The sequence below is a fragment of the Miniopterus schreibersii genome, assembly GCF_964146895.1.
Source record: "Miniopterus schreibersii genome assembly, chromosome: 4".
Taxonomy (NCBI): Eukaryota; Metazoa; Chordata; class Mammalia; order Chiroptera; family Miniopteridae; genus Miniopterus; species Miniopterus schreibersii.
In genome coordinates this window covers 73,455,141-73,475,331 of record NC_138105.1, presented here as the reverse complement: position 1 = coordinate 73,475,331, position 20,191 = coordinate 73,455,141, and the positions used below count along the sequence as shown (strand labels likewise).

Below are 20,191 nucleotides of genomic sequence, written 5' to 3'. Positions count from 1 at the left end.
AGGCAACATGATCCTCTTTTTAAAAATGTGTATAGATATGCTCCATAGATAAGGCTAGAAGGCTTTTTTACCAAAATGTTGTGTCTAAGGACGACTTAATTTTGTTTTGTTTAGTTGTATGTCCCAATTTTTCCACAAGGATCACACACAATGTGTTATTTTGTAAACGCCTCAGGTATATGTCTATGCTCCCTAAGAGCTTAAGAATCTTGAGAACCCTGAAGTATTTGACACAGAAAATCCAAATCCCTGAGGTGGGACCAGTGAGGTATCTGCTTGAGGCTGTTTCCCTGAGGTCCCCAGGTGTCCAACTGCTTGTTGGTGCCCCCTGCAGAGCTCCTCCTTCCTTGTCCCATGTCCCCACCTCCATCGGGCCTTCCTGTGGTGACCTCTTGCATACCAAATCCTCATCTTAGGGTCTGTTTTCTGGGGGATTCCAAACCATGAAAGTCCCCCTCCACATTGTCACCTGAAACAATCCTGCAGTTGAGCCCACAGGACAGAAAGAGTTTGGCCATTTGTCCCTGGGCTGTTTTGAGGATGTTTTATGGGACAGGCTGGGCCACAGGGCTCTCATTGCCCCCTCACCCACACTCCCTCCTCCCTCAGTCTCTCTCCAGCACCTGGTTCCATCCCACACCTTGGCAGCAACAGGGGTGGGGACTGGGTGTGGTATATTGGCAGTGAGCGGAGCACTGGGCCAAGAAGAGAACACAGCCCTGGCCGGGTGACTCGGTTGGAGTGTCATCTCGTACACCAAAAAGGTTGCAGGTTCAATTCCCGGTCAGAGCACATACCTAGGTTGCAGGTTTGATCCCTGATTGGGGTATCTATGGGAGGCAACCCATCAATGTTTCTCTCTCACATCAATGTATTTTTTCTCTCTCTAAAAATCAATAAACATATCCTCAGGTGAGGATTTAAAAAAAGAAGAGAACACAGACTTATGTGAAAAATCAACCAGGAATTTAATTAAAAAATAAGCAAGTTATCCAGGATCCGACCCAGCGAGCAGTGTCCATCCCCAAGAGTAAAGGACCACTGGCCGGCTCTGACATTCATTTCTGGCTGAAGGCACAGCAAGGCTGGAGGACATCCTGCGCAAGCTGCAAACAGCACCCCAGTGCTGCCGAGCCCGCCAAAGGCTTCCAGAGAGGAATGCCACTGAGCAGGCAGACAGCACGCCTACACCTGAGATGCGGGCTGGGAGGTCAAGCAAACAGGACCAGAGTAGGCAGGGGAGACCCAGCCCCCCTTCTCAATGTGCCCCCTCCAGGGGGGCTGGGGGCAGGAACCTGCACATGGCCATGTGGTTACTGGGACTAGCAGAAGGCCCTGGTGAGAGAATGGTCACCCTCCCTCCTGGGTGGTGATCTGCACACAGCTCAGGAGACTGGGGGACAAATAAGGACGCAAGCTCAGCCATTCTCTACCCCACTGGGAACCCACAAGGTCTGGCACACAGCAGGCACTCAATAAATGCCCAACACATGAAGAAATGAAAGGTAATTTTTTGTTCATCTCTGTGGCCTAGCACACGTGGGTGATCAAATACTGACTGAATAACTGTATACTGTTTTGTATCACTAATGCCTGGTGCACGCAGTAGGTGCTCTTCAGGTGTGGGGAAGAAACTAATTAAAGAGTGAAAAAACACCCTCCCTAGCACCAAGCTCAGCTCCTGGCACAAAGCAGACACTCAATAAAAGCACTGAGTCAATAAGAACTTTTGTGTCACAAGTACCGGGCACATAGTAGGTGCCTAATATGTTTGAGTAAATGAAAGTGTCTTGTTTATCTCAATATTCTCAGAGCCTGAAATGGTGCCCAACATTCAGTAGGCACTCAATAAATACTTAAATTAATTTTTAAAAAATGAATGTGTATCACTAGTGCCTGATTCTTGTGGGGGGTGTCAATAAATGCTTGATGACTGAGTCATCACTGAGGAAATTATTATGCCTCATTCACTGCCATCATGCATGAACCTGGTACACAGTCAATGCTTTAAAAATGTAAGGCACATGGAGAGATGAATGATGGCTTGTTCCCACCCAATCTCCCAGTGCCAAACACTATTCTTGGCATACAGTAGGCACTCCATTAATGCTGCCTGTGTGCACGATTGCTGAGCAAGAGCTGGCAGGCCACCACCCTGCATGGAGAGTCCTCCGCGGCCTGCCAGGGGTCCCCAGGGGCCCTGCTGTCCCCAGCAAGCTTCTGGAGGCTGCTGTGGTGCTTTAGCCACTGCCCCTCAGAGCTCATCCCGGGCAGCGCTGTCGAGCGGGGACTGTAGCACATCCGAGTTTTTGGCCTCTCGGCTCAATGCCTGCTGCTCCCTCATCTTCTGGGATTTGGCACGGTCCCAGTCAGTCTTGACGTGCTCGTTGTTCCACACGACCGAGGTCTCCGTGTCGCTCACATACCCATCATCCCCTGTGTAGTGTGTGGGGAACACTAGCAGAGGCTCCACAGAGAAGGCACGCAGGTTCCGGGGGGAGAAGTGGGCCTTGTACTCGGACCTGGAGGGGGGGTGAGTGAGGGGCAGCAGTGGGTTGAGAGGAATGGACAGATGAGACAGAAGGGGGTGGCATTCAAATGGAGCCAGAAATGGAGGGGACACACAGAGGAAGTGGGCAGAGAAAAAGACACCTTCCTGGGGGTCTGAGAACCTCACGCCCGCCCCCTCCAGGACAGTTACACAGTGAGACCACAGCCCCATTGCCCGCAGCAACCCCCTCTCACACTGGGTGCTTGTCGAACATGACTGGTAGGAACTCGTCGACGGGCAGCATCTTGGAGAGTGGCCGGGCTGCCAGCAGCTTGCGAGCGCCTTGCAGGGAGATGACGTAGGCCAGTGTCCAATAGGAGTAGTCGGCCTCCACCAGGTTTCTCACACGGGGCACAGCCTTCTCGGGATGCTCCACCTGCATCCGCTTCCGGCCCACATAGCTGGGGTGCAGAATTGAGACCCTGTCACCCTCCTTCCACCCACCAGAGAACACTAAACCAGCAAGACAGGGATCTAGTGAGCCCCTGTCAGGCCCTGGGGTGGGAGCAGGCTTGGCGTGTTTGGGGCACAACAAGGAGCCTATGTGGCTGGACTGGCAGGACCAGAGGGGTCTGTGGCCCTCAAGGAGGAGGGTAGATTTTTTCCAAAGGCACTAGGGAGCCATGGAAGGATCTGGAGCTGGGGAGAATGGGGTTTCTGGGATGTTTTCTGAGGCTGTGCCACAAGGAAGAAGAGTGGGGCTGAGAGGGAAGCTGCTCTGGGTTCAGAGGGCTATGGGGCAGTGGAGTAAGGTGCAAGGATACGGTGACCAGTCAGGAATGAAGGGATGCAGTTACTATTAGGGCTCTGCACACTGTGGGGGGGGGGGGTAACAAACCCCCCTATATGAGATCCCAAAGAACTGTTCCAGAAATATGCTGGCCACACCTGACCCATAGGCCTGAGGCCATGCTCTAAGCCCTGACTGCTCTCAGGTCCACCCCTCATACAGGCTACAAACACACACACAGAGTACCCCTTCTGCCATACTTCCAAGAGCTGGCTGGAGCTATTACCCTGAAGATGCCTTCAGACCTATATGTTCTTCTGAACTCTAGCACCACCCCCAGGTTCCAGCTCCACCCCACTCCAGACCACGCTCCTGAGCCCTGGTCCCAACCTACTCCACACCAGGCCCCTGAGCCCTATCCCCATCCCACACCTCTGAATTCTGGCCCCATCCCAAGCCCCAATTCCACCCCACTCCATACTTTACCTCTGGGCGCTGGCCATGCCCCAGTTATGCCTCTGCCCCAGACCATGCCCCCTGGCAAGGCTCCACCCCCAGGCTTCACTCACATGAGGTCCCAGTCCAGATCTTCCCTCTCCACATCCCGCATGAGGTTCATCAGGCGCCTCTTGAAGAAGATCTCGAAGCGCAGGTCATCCTCAAAGACCAGAGATTTCTGCAGTCCCCTGTCCACAACCTGAGGGAGACCAAGGCCTGGCCTAACCCTGAAGCCAGCTCAGCTTAAAGGCTCTGGGGCAGAAGGAGAGAAGAAAACATACCCCTCCCCGCCACCGTCAACTTCCCCACTGGACTACCACTTACTCAAACATTCAACAACAGACGCCTTGGCCTGGCTGCTCCTTCCCATTGCAGGGCCTGGGACTGTGCTGACACATAGCACCCTCCCCCATGCAATGGCAGGTAGACTACCTCTCACCCTCAGACTTCAGATCCAATGTCACCCACCCAGGAAGCCCTTCCTGACCACCACCCAAAGCTGCCAGCTGAGGACAATTCATACCCTTAGTCCCCCTCTCTAGATGTATCTCACTTATTTCACTCTGATTTATTTCTTTGTGGTTTATTATCAGCCCTCCCACTTCCCAGGGTTGTGAGCTCCCTGCAGGGGACTGAGCCTGTCCCAGTGGCTATCCTGACCCCAGCACCAGCACCAGGCCAGGAGCATAGTAGGTGCTTAGCAAATGTTCCCTGAATAAATGATCTTGAGAATCTTCATGACTGCCCCCTGAGGCCGCCATGACTGTCATATGGGGAAAATGAAGCTCAGGCTGGGAAGTGCCTTCCTGCTTACAGAGCTCAGCCCTCTAAGGGGCAGGGGTGGACTTAAACCCGACCTCCTCTGGCTTCAGGGCCTCTTGGGTACCACAACCTCTGCCCTATGCCATCCACAATGAATCTTAGAAAAGGAGGGCAACCCAAGTGAGCACTCATCACCTCAAATACCCAGACACCCCCTCCAGAGCACCCTCCTACCCTATATGTGGACGCCACATTGGGCTTCATGCCTGGCAGTCCCAGGTTCAAATTCCAGCCAGGCATCCTGACCTATCACAGCCTCTCTCTCCAAGTGTGGCTGATGACTAATAGATGGCTGTTACTTCTATTAGTAAATGTCAAGGCCAGATTCCAGGCTCTAGACATTTGAAAGAAGCTGGGTATGAAGAGGCCTCAATTGGCCTTGGACCCAACCTGTTTTGGAAACTGGGCTCACCCCTCTCCCTCCCCAGTCTCAGTTTCTACATCTGCACAATGGAAGGACATTCCCTAAAGAGAGGCCCTGGGTCCTGCTGCAGCCTTGGAATCTGCCTAGGGAGCAGGCAATGCCCTCCGTGAGCTTTGCGAAGGCTGAGGAGGGCCCTGCCCTACCCACCTTGCCAGACCCTCTACCCTGCTGGACCCACCTCCTTCCAGATGTTATAGTGGCTCAGGAAGCAGCCCAACTCTCCCTTGGTGAGGGGCCGCCCATGGTAGGGGTCCTGGTAGCCGGGCAGCATCTGAATGCCCAGTGCCTCCACCTGGCTGGTGTTCATGGCTCTGGAAGGGGGGACAGGAAGGGGTGAGTGGAAAACCCACTCTGTCTGCCATTCCACCACTAGTTAGTGCCCCTCCTGCTGAGCAGCTGCTTCCCTCTTTAATTACTGGTGCCTCCTCCTGGACCTGTGGCCAGGCGTGCAGGGGCTAGTCTACCCAAGTGTGGCTAGAAGGGTCGGACTCATTTCCCTTCCACCATGGCCCCCACCAGTGTGGTCTACATCCCTCCCCCAGGGTATGGCTCACTTGCCATCCATGACCCCCAGTGCATGGTCTACACCCCTCCCCTCAGAGTTGGACTCACTTCCCATCCACAGCCTCCACCAGCCGGAACTTGATCTCCTGTGCCCACAGTGCCCACAACATGCGTTCCAGCCTGTCCTGCCGTCGCTTCAGGTTGATCATGAAGACCTGTGGCACAGAGCCTCTGTCAAACTCTCTAGCCCTGTCCTCCACCCTCCCTACCCCAGAAGGTCTGGCCCACCTCGTCAAAGCCCATCTTGTCGGGTATCTTGGTAGGCACTGAGACAAACCGGGAGGGCTCTGCTGGGGGGTACTTCACTGCAGGGCAGAAAGAAACCAAGGAGTTGCTTGGGTCATGGGGTGAAGGACATTCCAGCCTCTTTCCATTGCCCCCTCCCTATCCCCTCCATGGCTCCATATCACCCTGAGCTCCTCAGCCTGGGGTAGGAGAACTGCCTGACCTGTCCCTATCCATAACATTGGTGCTAGTCTCTCTCACCTCCTACTCACTCTCCTGTTGGCACACCAAACTCACCTGTTCCTACCTCAGGACCTTTGTACATGCCGGGCCTAGGCCTAGAATACCATTCCTTCCTCCTCTTCCCACCCAGTTCTCAGCTAAGATGCCATGTTGAGGAGAGGCGAGTCTCCTGACTCCCTCAGGCTGAGTAAGATACCTCCTCCCAGCCCCCCCCAACACCAGGCTTCCATCATCAAACCTCCATCCTGCTATCCTAACTCGCTGTCTGTCTCCTGTGAGCCCCGTGGAATGAAGACCAGGTCTTTCCAATCACACTGGGTCCTCAGTGCCCAACACAGGGCTCAGCACACAGCAGGCACTCAATAATCGCTCACAGAATGAACCAAGGACTAGTAACAAGCTGTGTGACCTTGACCTATCTGAGCCTCAGATTCCTTATCTATAAAATGGGCTAATAACCTCTGAGAGGGTTATTCATGAAACGATGCCATGAAATCACACTTGTATGAGTTGAATGGTGTCCTCCCACAAAACTTATGTTGGTGTCCAAACCCCCAGGACCTCAGAATGTGACCTTATTTGGAAATAGTCTTCACAGAGGTGTTCAAGATAGAATGAAGTCATTAGAGTGGGCCCTAATCACTATGACTAGGATCCTGATAAAAATGGAAAATTTGGCCTGGCCGGGTGGCTCAGTTGGTTGGAGAGTCACCCCATACACAAGGATGCAGGTTCTATTCCCAGTCAGGGCACATATGGGAAACAACCGATGAATGTTTTTCTCTCACATCGATGTTTCTCTTTCTCCCCTCTTCTCTCTCTCTCTCTCTCTCTCTCTCTCTCCCCCCCTCCTCTCTTTAAAATCAATAAATACATACCCTGAGGCGAGGATTTTAAAAATGGAAAATTGGGACACAGAGACACACAGAGAGAAGACACACAGGGGGAAGATGGCCATCTGACTGGGTAACACGTCTGCAAGCCAAGCTTTGCCCAGAATTTCAGAGTAGTCATGACTGTTTCCCTTTTAGCTGCTGTGAGCAATGCTCAGACCACATACCCAGGGCGATCTTGATATATTCCTGATGGTTTCTCACAGAAGGATAGGACCTTCAGGTAGACATGAGCTTGCAGAGGTCCCTGCCTGCCCACCAGGCTGGCCCAGAAAAGCCCAGCTTGATGGGAAGTACGGTGTCTGCCTCACCAAGAAAAAAGTCCCCATGTGAGCCAAGGGGCAGACACAGGTCCCTCTGTCTGGAAGAGACCTGGGCAAGGCCCAGACCTGACCCAGAACCTTCCACCTCATAGCCTGGACCTCGTCCAACGCCACCACATCCCAGGGCTTCCTCCCACCCAGAACCCTTCAGCTCCTGGCCACCCCACCCTCCTTGGGAAAGCTGAGACCAAGAGCAGGACTTTGGGATCTTATAACAGACTCAAATCTCCATTGCTTGTCCCTTTCTGAGCCTGTGCTCTACCCCCACAATGAGGGGTATGAATGGTGAGAGCACCTACCTGTGGGGAGGTGGGATCTTGTCACCCTGAGCTTTTCTGCAAGTCTGAAATTTCTTTTCTTTTTTTTAATTTTTTTAAATATATCTTTATTGATTTCAGAGAGAGGAAAGGAGAGGGAGAGAGAAAGAGAGAAACATCAATGATGAGAGAGTCATTGATCGAGCCCGCAAACCGGGCATGTGCCCTGACCGGCAATCAAACCCCGATTGCCTGGATCCCAGGTCAACGCTCAACCGCTGAGCCACGCCCGGCCGGGCTGAAATTTCATTATAAGAAAGATTTTTTGAACACATGAAAAATCATGCGTACAGCCCAAGTCCAGGTACCCACACCCACATGGAGAGAAAATGTGGTTTCACTTGAACAGAAGAGGGACTTACACAAATATCTGAAACCCTTATGCCCTCCTTCCATCTGTTCTGTGTGCTCAGCTCTGGCCCTCAAGAAAGAAACAGGAAGATATTCATGCCCCTGTCATGGTCAAGTTGATAACAGCAGTGCTAATGGTTTCTTGACCAGAAACAATAAATATATGTGAAAATTTAAATTAGGAAAACTATGGCAGCCACAGGGATGCTTCTCAGAGTCCAGTCACAGGTGGGAGTTGGTGACAAGCCCAGTGGGGTTCCTGGCCTAGGCCTGAGCATCTGCATGTAACAGACACTTGGGTATTGTGGGGTCTCACCCTGATGACTTTGCAGCTTCCAGGTATCACCTCAAAAGACCAAAGTCCTTGCATCCACCCCACCCCCTCTAGTGGGGAGTGTGCCATTCCATCTTCAACCACCAGGGGGACAATATAGACACACACACACACACACACACACACACACACACAGAACCTTCTAGAAGCAGGTAAGAGTGGGGCAACTGAGACCAACCGCAGAAGCCCGGACCCTCCCCATACGTATAGTGGGGGGAATGGCTGTGTTGCCTTCCTGGCTTTCTCTGAGATGTGTGTAACAGTGAAGGGCAAAGCCCCCACAGAAGTGGACACGGTACCACTGTCCTCTTGCTCTGGAGACAGCCCATCCCCACTAGGAGGCCCCTCCTCAAGCAGTCTCGATGACAGCTCGGCCCTGTGCTCAACCCATCTCAGGAGCCCAGTAGAGGTATGGCTGCTAGTTTAATAATATGGATTTATTTGTTTATCTAATAGAAAGACATGAGCTTACAACTGTGGTAAAAATATGTATTTCCTTTTTTAAATAAATGTATTCAAGTAAAACAAAAGAGTACACATAAGATATATATTAAATAAATAATAGGTCTGAAGTTTGGAAATGGCCCCAAAAGGCTGTGGCCCAGACACTGCCAAGCACATAAAGGTTCATCAGTGAAAACCTGCTGTTCCCCCTGCTCTCATACCCTCCGTGGCTACCGACTGCCCCTGAGGAAAACACCAGTGTCTAAGGCCACTGTCCTGGCCCTGCCAGCTCTACCCAGCTCACTAGCCCCATTGACCTTATCTGCTCCCTGAGCTTATATGCCTTCCAGCCTCTCAGTCTCTGCATATAATGCCCCCTCTGGCTGCAATTCTCTTCTGGCTAACTCCTACTCAGCCTGCATCTTAATGCCACCTCCTCCAGGAAGCCCACCTTGACTGCCATGCATGGTTGCTGCAAGCCAGTGCTCCCTGAGAGCGGGGACCACTGTCCACCTTGTTCACGCCAGGTTCCCAGTGCCCAGCAAAGGCACTAGCACACAGCAGGTGCTCAATCAGTGTTCAGGGGATGGATGTGAGAAGACAGAGAAAGGGTGGTATGGGGGACTCACCCATAACCTCCAGCTGCACATGGGTGAAACTCTCAGCCTCATCCTGGAGGGTACTATGTGACCGCAGCGGCACTGGCAGAAAGCCATACACCTCCTTGTTGCACACATACATCTGGACCTCTAGAGCCAAAGAAACAACAATCAATATTGAAAACTGAGCAACAAAGTGGCAGTGGCCACCTCTGACCACTGCATCAGCATCACAGCCCAGCATGGGGCCCGAAATTTAAGAGTCCCGCCCACTGTTCTCAACCACCAGCAAAAACCCTTCAGATCTCCATCTAGGACTTGGAGCCAGAAAGAAGTTCCCGCTGGCAGGCAAGACATTGACAACCAAAACTGTTAACAAGCACCTTGCACCACGACTGGCACAGTCCCTACAAGATTCCACACCAACAAACTGCAAAACCGCAGGGGAACAGTAAAGATGCACATTTCGCCTGGCTGGAGTGGCTCAGATAGCCGAGCATCGTCCCATGTACCCAAAGGTTACTGGTTCAATTCCCAGTCAGGGCACATACCCAGGTTTGGGCTTTGAGCCCTGGTTGGGGCATGTACAGAGGCAATCAATCAATGTTTCTCTCTCACATCGATGTTTCTCTCTCTCTCTTTGTTCCTCTAAGTATGTCCTCCAGTGAGGATTAAAAAAAAAAGAGATGCACATTTCTGCACAAAAAGGGGATGCATTTGATGTTAGTAACATTACCTCCATCTGCATTTGTCCTTTTCTGGGTGGTTTAAATTTTTATATTGAGTGTGTATATTTTTTAAAAGGTTAATAACTCAATGAAAATAATTTCCATTTTAACTAGCTTTTTCCATAACAACCCAGATGGCATAAATATTTTAGGCTGCTGGCCTGACAGTTTCTGTTTCAACAACCCAGTTCTGCCTTTGGAACATGAAAGCAGCCATAGACAACACTTAAACAAATGGGAGTGGCAGTGTGCCAATGAAACTTTCTTCACAGGCACTGAAATCTGAATTTCATATAATTTTCAGATGTCACAAAATATTATTCTTCTTTTCATTTTTTCCCAACCATTTAAAAACATGAAAACCATTCTTAGCTTGTAGCCATACAGAAACAGATAGTGGGCTGGATTTGGCCTGCCAGCCAGTTTGCCAACCCCTGATTTAAAGTAAATGACAGGTTAGAATATGGCTGTGTTCTCTTTCTCTCTTTAAAACATTTTTTTCCACTAATTACACAATTAGGAAACAATTATGTTCAACTACAGAAAATTGGGAGAATGTAGGAAAATATTAAGTTGGAAATAGCCTTCAATAAATAGGTCCTAAAGACCTGAGAGGCAAAGACACTCAGCAAAGCCAGGACTGGAGAAAGAATGGGTCCTGGAGCCATCATCTGAACACCTGGATACATCCCCACCTGAAGCCACCCTTGCACCCTGCAGTTTTGGTTCTGTGAACCTTTTGTGGGCTCTGTTTGGACTTGTTCAGTATAGGTTCCAGAGAACCAGCCAAATGACACCCCTGTGACAGCAACCCCCAAGGGCTCACCTGCCTGCTTGCAGGAGAACGCAAAAACAATGATGTCATCGAAGGACCAGGTATAGTCAGTGTGTGGAGGGTAGAATGCCAGGTTCCTGGATGCTGCCTTCCGCAAGTCAATCAAGAAGGTCGAGTGCACCATGGGAACCGCAAAGCAGCCCTGGCGGTCCCGCTTTCGAATGGGGATGTAGGCGGGTGTGCGCTTGTAGTAGCCCTGTGGGGAAGGGGCAGAGTTCTGCATGGGGGTCCCTCAAGGTGAGGCTTGAGACCCAGGACAATGAGACACCGAACACCTAGAGAGCAAGACCCAGGGGCCAACTCCTGGCTATGGTGGGCATTCCCTGAGCACAGTGCTCTGGGCATCGTCAGTGACAGTCTCCACCCCCAGCGCCTCAGCTAATGGGACAATGGCAGATACAGGAAAAACGGTTGTCTACTTGCAGACTTGGCCCCACACTTCAGATCAGCATATGAAGGAGAAAATTAAAAACTGAAAAAGGTTTTAACATTAAACTGGCTTACAATTAAAAAACAAACCAACAGTAACATCCAATGTTCGTAGAATGCTAATTGTTACAGTGTTTGGGAATTAATATTGCAAAATTTATTAAAGTACTACGACTTATGCCCCAGAAAAATCACTTTGAGATTTATCCAATAGAAATAAAATGTGTATGTTCAGCATTGGCTTTAGTGGTATAAACCTAGTACAATGCCTATCGATTGGAGAGCTATGAAATGTTTTGTGGCTATTTTTAAAAATGTGTTTGAGCCCAGCTGGGTGTGGCTCAGTAGCTGAGCATCGACCTAGGATCCAGGAGATCGCGGTTAGATTCCCAGTCAGGGCACATGCCAGGGTTGTGGGCTTGATCCCCACTCCAGGGTGTGCAGCAGGCAGCCGATCAAGGATGATTCTCTCATCATTGATGTTTCTGTCTCTCTCTCTCCCTCTCCCTTCCTCTCTCTGAAATCAATAAAGATATATTTAAAAAAAAAAAAAGTGTTTGAGCTATGTCTATTGTTCTAATGGGATGTACATGTATATTGTTCAATGGAAAAATCAAATTGTAAATTGAAGCATATAATATAATCCAATTTTTATATGAAATAAATCCTACATGTTGTTTATATGTTTCTGGGGACATGAATAAAGGTGTGGAAAGACATTTTTTTTAAAAGCTGAAAAAGGGACTGGCCATTTGACATCCTTTGATTTACATAGAAATTTAACATCAATTCAATTTAGAAGAGAAGTTTTAAAAGCTTCTGGAACAATCCTGAATTGCCCTCTCTCTTCCTCAGACCCTTTACAAATGAGAACTGTTGGCATATAACATTTAGATTTCTTCTTTCTTTTTAAAATCTTTATTGCTGAAAGTATTACAGATGCTCCCTTTTTCTCCACTGACCCCCTCCACCCTGCATCCACCCTCTATAACATTTAGATTTCTATGACACATTTTTAAAGATAGAAACCTCTGAATTATTCACTTTAAAATGGTGAGTTTTATGTTTTCTGAATTGCATGTCAGTAAAAAACAAAAGACAGGGAGAAACAGGATAGGTCAGCCTCCTGGCTTTAGCCACCCAGCCCCTTTCCCCGGCATAGCGCCAACTCCAGCACCCATCCCTTTACTCGACCCTGGCTTTGCCCACAACCTCAACCTCAACCCTGGGGAAGGACATATGGCACAGGCCTGGCCAACCAGAGCCTGGTATGTTCTTTAGTAATTGGCTTCAGTAATTGGTTCAGGGGTAAGAGGAGAGAGGCTGGACAAGGCCCAGTCAGAGAGGACTTCAGCTGAGTGCTGCTGGGATCATTCCCCAAGAGTCTGAAAATAAAGCCACCCAAGGGATGGAGAAAGACAGGAATGTTGTTTGAACATCTGAATCAACCTGTGCCTGAAGTCCCATCCTGGCACTACCACTTCCTAGGTGTGTATGCTTAGGCAAGTCACTTCCTCTTTCTGTGTTTCTGTTTCTGCCTCAGTATTGGGAAGAGGTGAGGAAAGGACACAGTCAAGGACCCTGCCGGGGGCTGTTTAAGGATTATCATGATGGTGTGAAATGCTCACCATGGGGTGGTGTGATAGTAAGTTAGGCCCCCACATGCTTTGCCCAGCTCCCCCCCCCCCAGGCTCCCAGTGCTACCCAAGCAGCCCCCTGACCTGAGAAGTCATCCCACACCAGAAATTGGAGTACGCAGCCCGGGAATCCAGCATAGGCGCGACCACTGTCTTGTTCTCAGCAATGAGCAGCGTCAGCGTGTCAGGGTTCAGGATTAGGTTGTCTGAGTCCACAAACTACAAAACATCCAACAGGACATCAGTGTGGGCCACCTGAATGACCTGGGCTGGGCCACAGCTCAGAATGATCGGGCAGAGGCAGAGTCCTGGGGTGTGAACCTGGAATAGCACATGTGACCCTGGAAGCCACTGGGTGCCTCAAACCACAGCTCTACCCTTAACAAGCCAAGTTACACTCACAAAATGAAACAGGCTACTAAAGAAGGGGCAGGAATGGGCCACACAGCACACAGAAACACAAATGTGTCCCAGACATGGTGCTGTTGAGATACCAGAGATGACAGTGGGCATGCCATGTGGCTCCATTAATGGGAACTTTTACAACAGGCAGTGCTCATTGTAAAATGAGGACGGGGGGGCAGAGGCCACCTCTGTGAGGAACACACTTTTTTCTTTGTGAGTTAGATGCCAATAAAAAGTTCACAGAAATAGGAACTTTATTTTTCTTTAACACCTTGAATGTTGGGGTAAAAAGATGGTAACTTGTGCCCAGCCAGTATTGCTTAGCAGCTGAGCACTGACCCATGAACCAGGAGGTCACACACAGTTCGATTCCCAGTCGGAGCACATGCCCAGGTGCAGGCTTGATCCCAGGTGGGGAGGCACGCTGGGGGGACCAATGATTCTCTCTCGTTATTGATGTTTCTCGCTCTCCCTTCCATGCTCTGAAATCATGAACAGGATCACCATGGTGGGGTGCCTGCTGGTCCCCCCAAATCTGTGTGTCACCAATACCTTCCAGAAAATACCTTCCAGAAAGGCCACACCAGGATGGTTGCTGTTTGTCACATGAACTGTGAACAACCCAGGAGTCTAGCAGCATTTGAAGAAAAACTTCAGCAAATCAGCAACAGAAATTCTTGCGCTGTCCCATCACAATTGAAAGTCATGCCACAAAACTATTAGGTAAGGATATTCCTGTTTACTGGGTTATGAAAACATGCAGGTTACGGTACATTACAGAACTATTAGGAGATGGGTTTTTAAAAAATGTATCTGATCCACAGATATGTTTTCTGTTACCCAGGCAGGATTTTTAGAATGTTTGAATCACTTGAGGTAAACAACAGCAAAAACTAGAGTTCCAGGCTTCTTTGACACCCCGGGAATCCTCAGCTGGAGACAGGAGGTGGCTGCCCCTGGGACAAGCTGTGCAGTTCTGTTATGTTCCCCATCTGGCCCCTTGAAGACATTTAAATTTGTGACCTCTGAATATATGTGCAGTAAAAACAGCCAGAACAGTCCAGAAGGTCCTCAAAAAGTTAAAAACGGAGTTATCATGAGACCCAGCAATTCCACTCCTGGGGATAAATCAAGAGAACTAGAAACAGCCCAGCCGTGCGTGGCTCAGAGGTGGAGCATCGACCTAGGATCCAGGAGATCGTGGTTCCATTCCCCGGTCAGGGCATATGCCCGGGTTGTGGGCTCCATCCCCAGTCGGGGGCGTGCAGGAGGCAGCCGATCAATGACTCTCTCATCATTGATATTTCTCTCTGTCTCTCCCTCTCCCTTCCTCTCTCTGAAATCAATAAAAAGGGGGGGGGGGGGAAGAGAACTGGAAACAGGGACTCAAACAGATACATGAACACCTATGTTCAAAACAGCATGATTCACAATTGCCAAAAGGTGGAAACAACCTAAGTGTGCAACAACAGATGAGCGGATAAACAAAATGTGGTCCATCTGCACAATGGAATATTACTAGGCCATAAAAAGGAGTGAAGCACTGACACAGACTACAATGTGGATGAACTGTGAAAACATCATGCCGAGGGAGAGAAGCCAGACACAAAATGCCACGTGCTGCGTTATCCCATTTACACAAAATCCAGAACAGGCAGATCCAGAGACAGAAAGCAGATCACTGGTTGCTAGGTGGGGGAAGGGGGAACGGGGAGTGAATGCTTTTGAGATGATGGAACTAGATAGAGATGATGGTTGTACAACACTGTGAATGTGCCAAAAACCACGGAATTGCACACTGGAAAAGGTTAATTTTATGTTATGTAAATTGCACCGCAATTAAAAAACATACACAAAAGCCAGAAAGTGAGTCTCTCTGAGAAGTAAGATTACAAGGTTTGTTTGTTTTTTTCTTTCCTAAACTACTCTTATTTTTTCTTATATATTTTCTTACAAGTAACACCCATAGTATATGCAAAAAGAGAAAAAAGAGGCCCTTTTAATAATAATTTTAAAACATTGGACAAACTACTTCACATGCCAATATAGACTTCCAAAGTTCCCAATTTCAAAAATAATATGGTGTGTCAAAAGCTGCTTTGAGTTTTGAACCAACTCCTGGAGTTCTATCCAGGTTTGCTGAGGGGAAAAAGTGAAAACCAGCCAACCTCAAACCATGAAAACAAAACAGACAAGGTGGCCCTGTGTGGGATGGTTCCAAGAAGGACCAGTCCCACCTTTGTGTCCCACCCGGCAAACTGAAACCTCCCTCCCCAAGTCTCTACTTTCCGATCTGTAAAATGGTCTAAGGACCTACAGGACCCCCAGGAGAAGCCTTCCTCCTCCCATGGGATGGCTCTCTCCTCCCCAAAGGGCTCAGGCCAGGGGCCTGGTATCCTCCTGGCACCCTCACACCTAGTCCCCAAGCAGGTCTGAACCCACTGCCTTTCTCCACAGCCCATACAGGCCTCCACTCCAGCCTCCTGCTGCCCCCACTCCTGCCCCAAAAGGCCAGGATCCCATGGCAGCCACCTCACCCTGATTATGCCATCTGTTGTAGGTTGAATGTTGGAAGTCCTAACCCCTAGTATCTGTGACTATGACCTTATTTGGAAATATGGTCTTTGCAGATGTAATAAAAATGTAAGTTAAGATGGGGTCATACTGGATTAGGGTGGCCCTAAATGCAATGACTGGTGACCTTAGAAGAAGAGGAGACACAAAGGAGAGAAGTTGATGTGACCACGAAGGCAGAGATTAGGGTGATGCAGCCACAAGCAAAGGACACCTAGAGCCACCAGAAGCTGGAAGAGGCAGAAAGGATCCTCCGTTGGAGCTTTTTGGGGGAGCATAGTCCTGTTGACATCTGGATTTCAGACTTCCAGCCTCCAGAACAATATACTTCCCAAAATACAGTCCCCCCCAGTGTTTGAGACTTTGTTCCAGGAGCCCCAGGACACTGATACACCATCAATTGCCTTTCTACAACTTCATCACAGCGCTGGCTGCCTTCTGATGTTTCCTCACTCAATTTGGTTTTTCTGGTCACATCCACCTTTCCCAGGACACCAGCAAGGTGGGGCTCAGCCTATGTAGATTTTCACTGTGTCCCCAGGGCCAGGAAGAGGGCACTGGTAGGGGCTCATCAATGTGTGTTGATTGATAAATTAAAAAGGCACAGACCTCAACTCAGGGCCTGGCACATACACAAAACCAGTCAGATTGGCACCACTACGTTCAACCTCCCCAGCGGCCCTGCCATCAACACCCTCTCCATCTGCACCAGGGGAGGGAATTACACCCAGGTCAAGGGAAAAGGAAGGCCCGTGACCTGTGGGCATTTATCCAGCATTATTTCATTCAACACTTAATGTCCCCCCTTTCCCAGAGGTAACACTCGCCCAGGAGGAGGAAGTGAAAATCAGGCCTCAGCAGCTCAGTGTCACCAAGTTCCCCCAGTCCCCAACATATCGTCCTGCTTCTTGAAGTGACCCAGAGAGTGTCATCGAGGGTGTATGGAGATCTGGTGTCACTTGTAATGGCGATAAAAGTAGAGATGAACCAAGTGTCCAACCACAGAGGACAGTTGGGAACACAATCTAATGGTTAGGAGCCCAGGGACCCCAGATTGAATTCCAGCCCTTCCAACTAACCAGCTGGATTGCCTCTGACAATTCACATCCCCTCTTGTGCCTCAGTTTCCCCCTCTGTAAAACGGAGTTAAGGATAGTCTCCACACTCACTGCTCTGCCTTCCCTTTGGACACCCTAGAAGCCTCCTGTGATCCATAGGCAGGGAAACTCACCAAGATATAATCGGCCCACATGTCCCGGGCAGATTTCAGGGCTGCCTGGCGCAACTTCATGACGTGCTCGTAGCGTGAGTCAGACCAATGTTTGGGGCCCTCTTCATCTTGGTAGGACCTGAGGAGAGGCAGCTGTGATGTGGGGAAGCACAAGCACTGTGAGAGCCCAGAGAGGGCCCAGGCTGTGGAGTGGTCAGAGATGGCTTCCTGGAGGAGGGGATGGGTGAGCTGGATCTGAAGGCTGGGAAGAAGCAAGCAAGGGGAAAATGGGAGGGAAGTGCATCTGTAGCAGGGAACATAGCAAGTACCAAGGCCATGAGGGGAGGAAGTCCAGACAATCTACAGAGAAGGAAGAAAGCTCAGGAGAAGGGAGAGCCACTGGGAGAGATGCAGAACAAAAGAAAAATGGAACCTGAAGAATCTGTGAAGCTGAGGGTGGGTCAGAGTAGTCAGAGTAGCCATGGCTGCCACTTAAGGCTGCAGAATTGGGCTAGAATCAGGGGCTGAGGGACTAGGGTTTGGTTGCAGGACAATGGGGAGTCATGGAGGGTGTGTGAGCAGGGGTGCAACTGAGTCCATCTGGGAGGGCTCAGGGCAGGGCCTGGCACTCACCGGGGCTCCTCTGCTGGCCGCCACTCCACGGAGTGGTACAAACTCTTCACGGCCACCAGCCATTCCCGCAGCACTGCCGATGTGTTGTCTGAGTTGTGGTCTGTGGCCACCCTGCAGGTGGAGGGGGACAATCAGTGAGGATGGGGAGCCCAAAGCCGGATGGGGCATCAGCGCAGCGCCTGGGCTCTGAACTCTGGCTCAGCCTGTTATCAGCTACACAGTCCTGGGCAAGACACTTCCCCCCCTCCATGCCTCAGTTTCCTCATAACACAGGGTAAGGACACTTCACTAGCCTGCAGAGAAGATTAAATAAGCTAATTTTAGAAAACACATGAGACACTATTAGTACTGTTGAGCATCTAGGATCTTATAAGGTTATGTACTAAACATGTGCGATTTAATAAAAATACAACTACATCATACAGTTCCACCCCACCTTCCTCCATTCTCTCCTTTGAACTGCACCACCTCAGAGTAAGCTGTGCTCACTCATTCATTCAACAAACATTTCTTAAGCTCAACCGTGCACTTGGATTATCCAGACTAGGGAATCTAGGGTGGGAAAAAGGGACATTTGGGAATCTACTTTGACCATGGAGCCCAGAGCTATTTTCCCAAACGAACTGTTACTAAGTTGACAAGGACAGCAGTGCTAACAGTAATAATCACAGCAGCTCTGGTCGCTGAACGCCAAGCCATGATGCCCAGCACAAGGGCTTCACACCTATTAACTGATTAATCTTAAGAGACAAACCCAACCAGGGTTATATTAATACTCTTTTTTCCAGATGAAGGACACTGAAGCTGGAGGCAGGAAGTCACCAGTCAGACTTGTTCATGGCTGTATCCCAGTCCCCTTCCAGGAAGGGTCACTTACCCTGGGGCCATACGCCACCCACCCACTCCGGTTAGAAGCCTGATTCAGGCTGGTTTCAGGGCAATGCAGCAGAAGTGGAAAGATGTGCAGTTAGCGGAAGTCCAATGTGGGCGCCAGCAAGGCCCTAGCAGCGGCTCCAGGCTCCCTGGAGCCTGTGTGTATTCCAAAGGGGTTTAGAGGGTTAGGCAGGGCGTCCTGCCCTGGGTGTGGTCCTGGATCTGCCCTAACGGGGGGCCAGCAAGCATATCGAGGGTTCGGCCCATTCTTATGCAGGGGGGCGGCAGGAGACAGCAGGAAGAGGGCACCCGTGGGTCCGGTCCGCAGATGGGGACAAAAAGCTGAGAGCGCGCGTGGGTCTGGCCCGCCCTGCCCGGTGCCAGGCAGCGGGCAGGACGCGGCGCGGACACGCCGACGGGGCAGCAGGCCGGACGCTGCGGGCGGCGCCGCACTCACCACAGCGCAGTGCGCTCCCGCGGGTGGTTCAGCCGCTCCAAGGCACCCAGCGTGGCCGGCAGCGCGTGGGCCGCGTTGCGCGCCAGCAGCGCGATAAGCACGCGCGGCGCCTGCAGCGGTGACTCGGGGCTCCAGCGCTCCTCCGGAAAGTAAGCGGCGGCGCCCGGCGGGCCCCCTGGAGGCGGCAGCGCCAGCAGCAGCAGCAACAGCAGCTCTGGGAGCGGCCGCCCGCACCGCCGGCACGCGCGTGGGGCCGCCGCCATCGCGCCACGCGTCGCCTTTAAGCCTCTTTTCTGCCGGCAGACGAGGGCCGTGCCTTAAAGGGGCCGTCAGAGCCCCGCTGCCCTCGCGCGCCTTAAAGGGGAGGAGAGCGCCCGCCTTCCAGGCCCCGCCTCCGGACCGCCTTAAAGGAAAGGAGGGCTGTTTACCCTCGGTAGCCCCGCCCCCACTCCCGCCTTAATGGCTCAAAGTTCAGAATCTGCCCTGCCTCCAAGTGACTGATAGAGCGGGACCCGCTCTTGATGCCCATCCAACTTTGATTCGTACAACCCCCGGGTGTACCAGGCCGATCTGGATAGTTAGGACCTGGTTTGGGACCCAAAAGAGCTGAGCCTCAGTTTCCCTGGCTGCAACGTAGGTGTTACCACCCTGGGTCCCCGACCTCGCCGGGATGCCCTCAAGGCTTGCTGGGTATTAAGTCCACGGACACTGTCGTGTCCAGGCGCCCCGTGCGGGCTCGCTGTGTAAGCCTTAATACGTCCACCTGCACAATAGGCTTATACCAACCCCACGGGGTTGGCATGAAGGGGAACCAAGCGATGCTTTAAAGTGCTGAGCACGCGCTCTGGAGGCAGGATGGGCTTTTCCATAGAAATGCTACCAGGAGACTGTTTTCCAGCACTCGGATGTATTTTCTAATTGATCGTGTTGGGGTCATTCTTAAAAATTAAGTCTTAAGAGTGATGTTGAGATGTATATTTATTAATGTGTGTATGGCAGGGGTTAATATTGCTGGGTAAAATTCAGGGCACAGGTTGTGCGTCCTGACTGGCCATCAAAGGATGAATGTGGGGCAGTGAACTTGGCGAGGAT

General features: G+C 50.8%; 1 protein-coding gene across 2 annotated transcripts; it reads right to left on the bottom strand.

Moving 5' to 3' along the window:
* Positions 1-946: 946 nt before the first annotated feature.
* On the bottom strand, positions 947-19,456 carry COLGALT1 (collagen beta(1-O)galactosyltransferase 1). 2 transcript variants are annotated; one of them, XM_081135733.1, is made up of 12 exons: positions 19,100-19,456; positions 17,770-17,880; positions 17,158-17,275; positions 13,032-13,166; positions 10,873-11,077; positions 9,349-9,468; positions 5,818-5,894; positions 5,638-5,744; positions 5,204-5,336; positions 3,851-3,978; positions 2,746-2,952; positions 947-2,522 (listed from the first exon to the last, which is right to left on the bottom strand). In XM_081135733.1, exons 1-12 carry the CDS (start codon positions 19,360-19,362, stop codon positions 2,255-2,257), a joined length of 1,872 nt encoding a protein of 623 aa, XP_080991859.1. In that variant the 5' UTR covers positions 19,363-19,456; the 3' UTR covers positions 947-2,254. The 2 variants fall into 2 exon arrangements, with proteins under 2 accessions (XP_080991859.1, XP_080991860.1); XM_081135734.1 differs by lacking the exon at positions 13,032-13,166 and having other exon boundaries at positions 19,100-19,431.
* Positions 19,457-20,191: the final 735 nt, after the last annotated feature.

Coding starts and splice junctions, on each gene's coding strand:
- COLGALT1 (XM_081135733.1), bottom strand. CDS start 19,362: ATGGCGGCGGCCCCACGCGCGTGCCGGCGGTGCGGGCGGCCGCTCCCA. Junction 2,953..3,850: donor GATCTGGACTGGGACCTCAT/GTGAGTGAAGCC, acceptor TCTGCACCCCAG/CTATGTGGGCCGGAAGCGGA. Junction 2,523..2,745: donor ATGTTCGACAAGCACCCAGT/GTGAGAGGGGGT, acceptor CCCCCCCTCCAG/GTCCGAGTACAAGGCCCACT.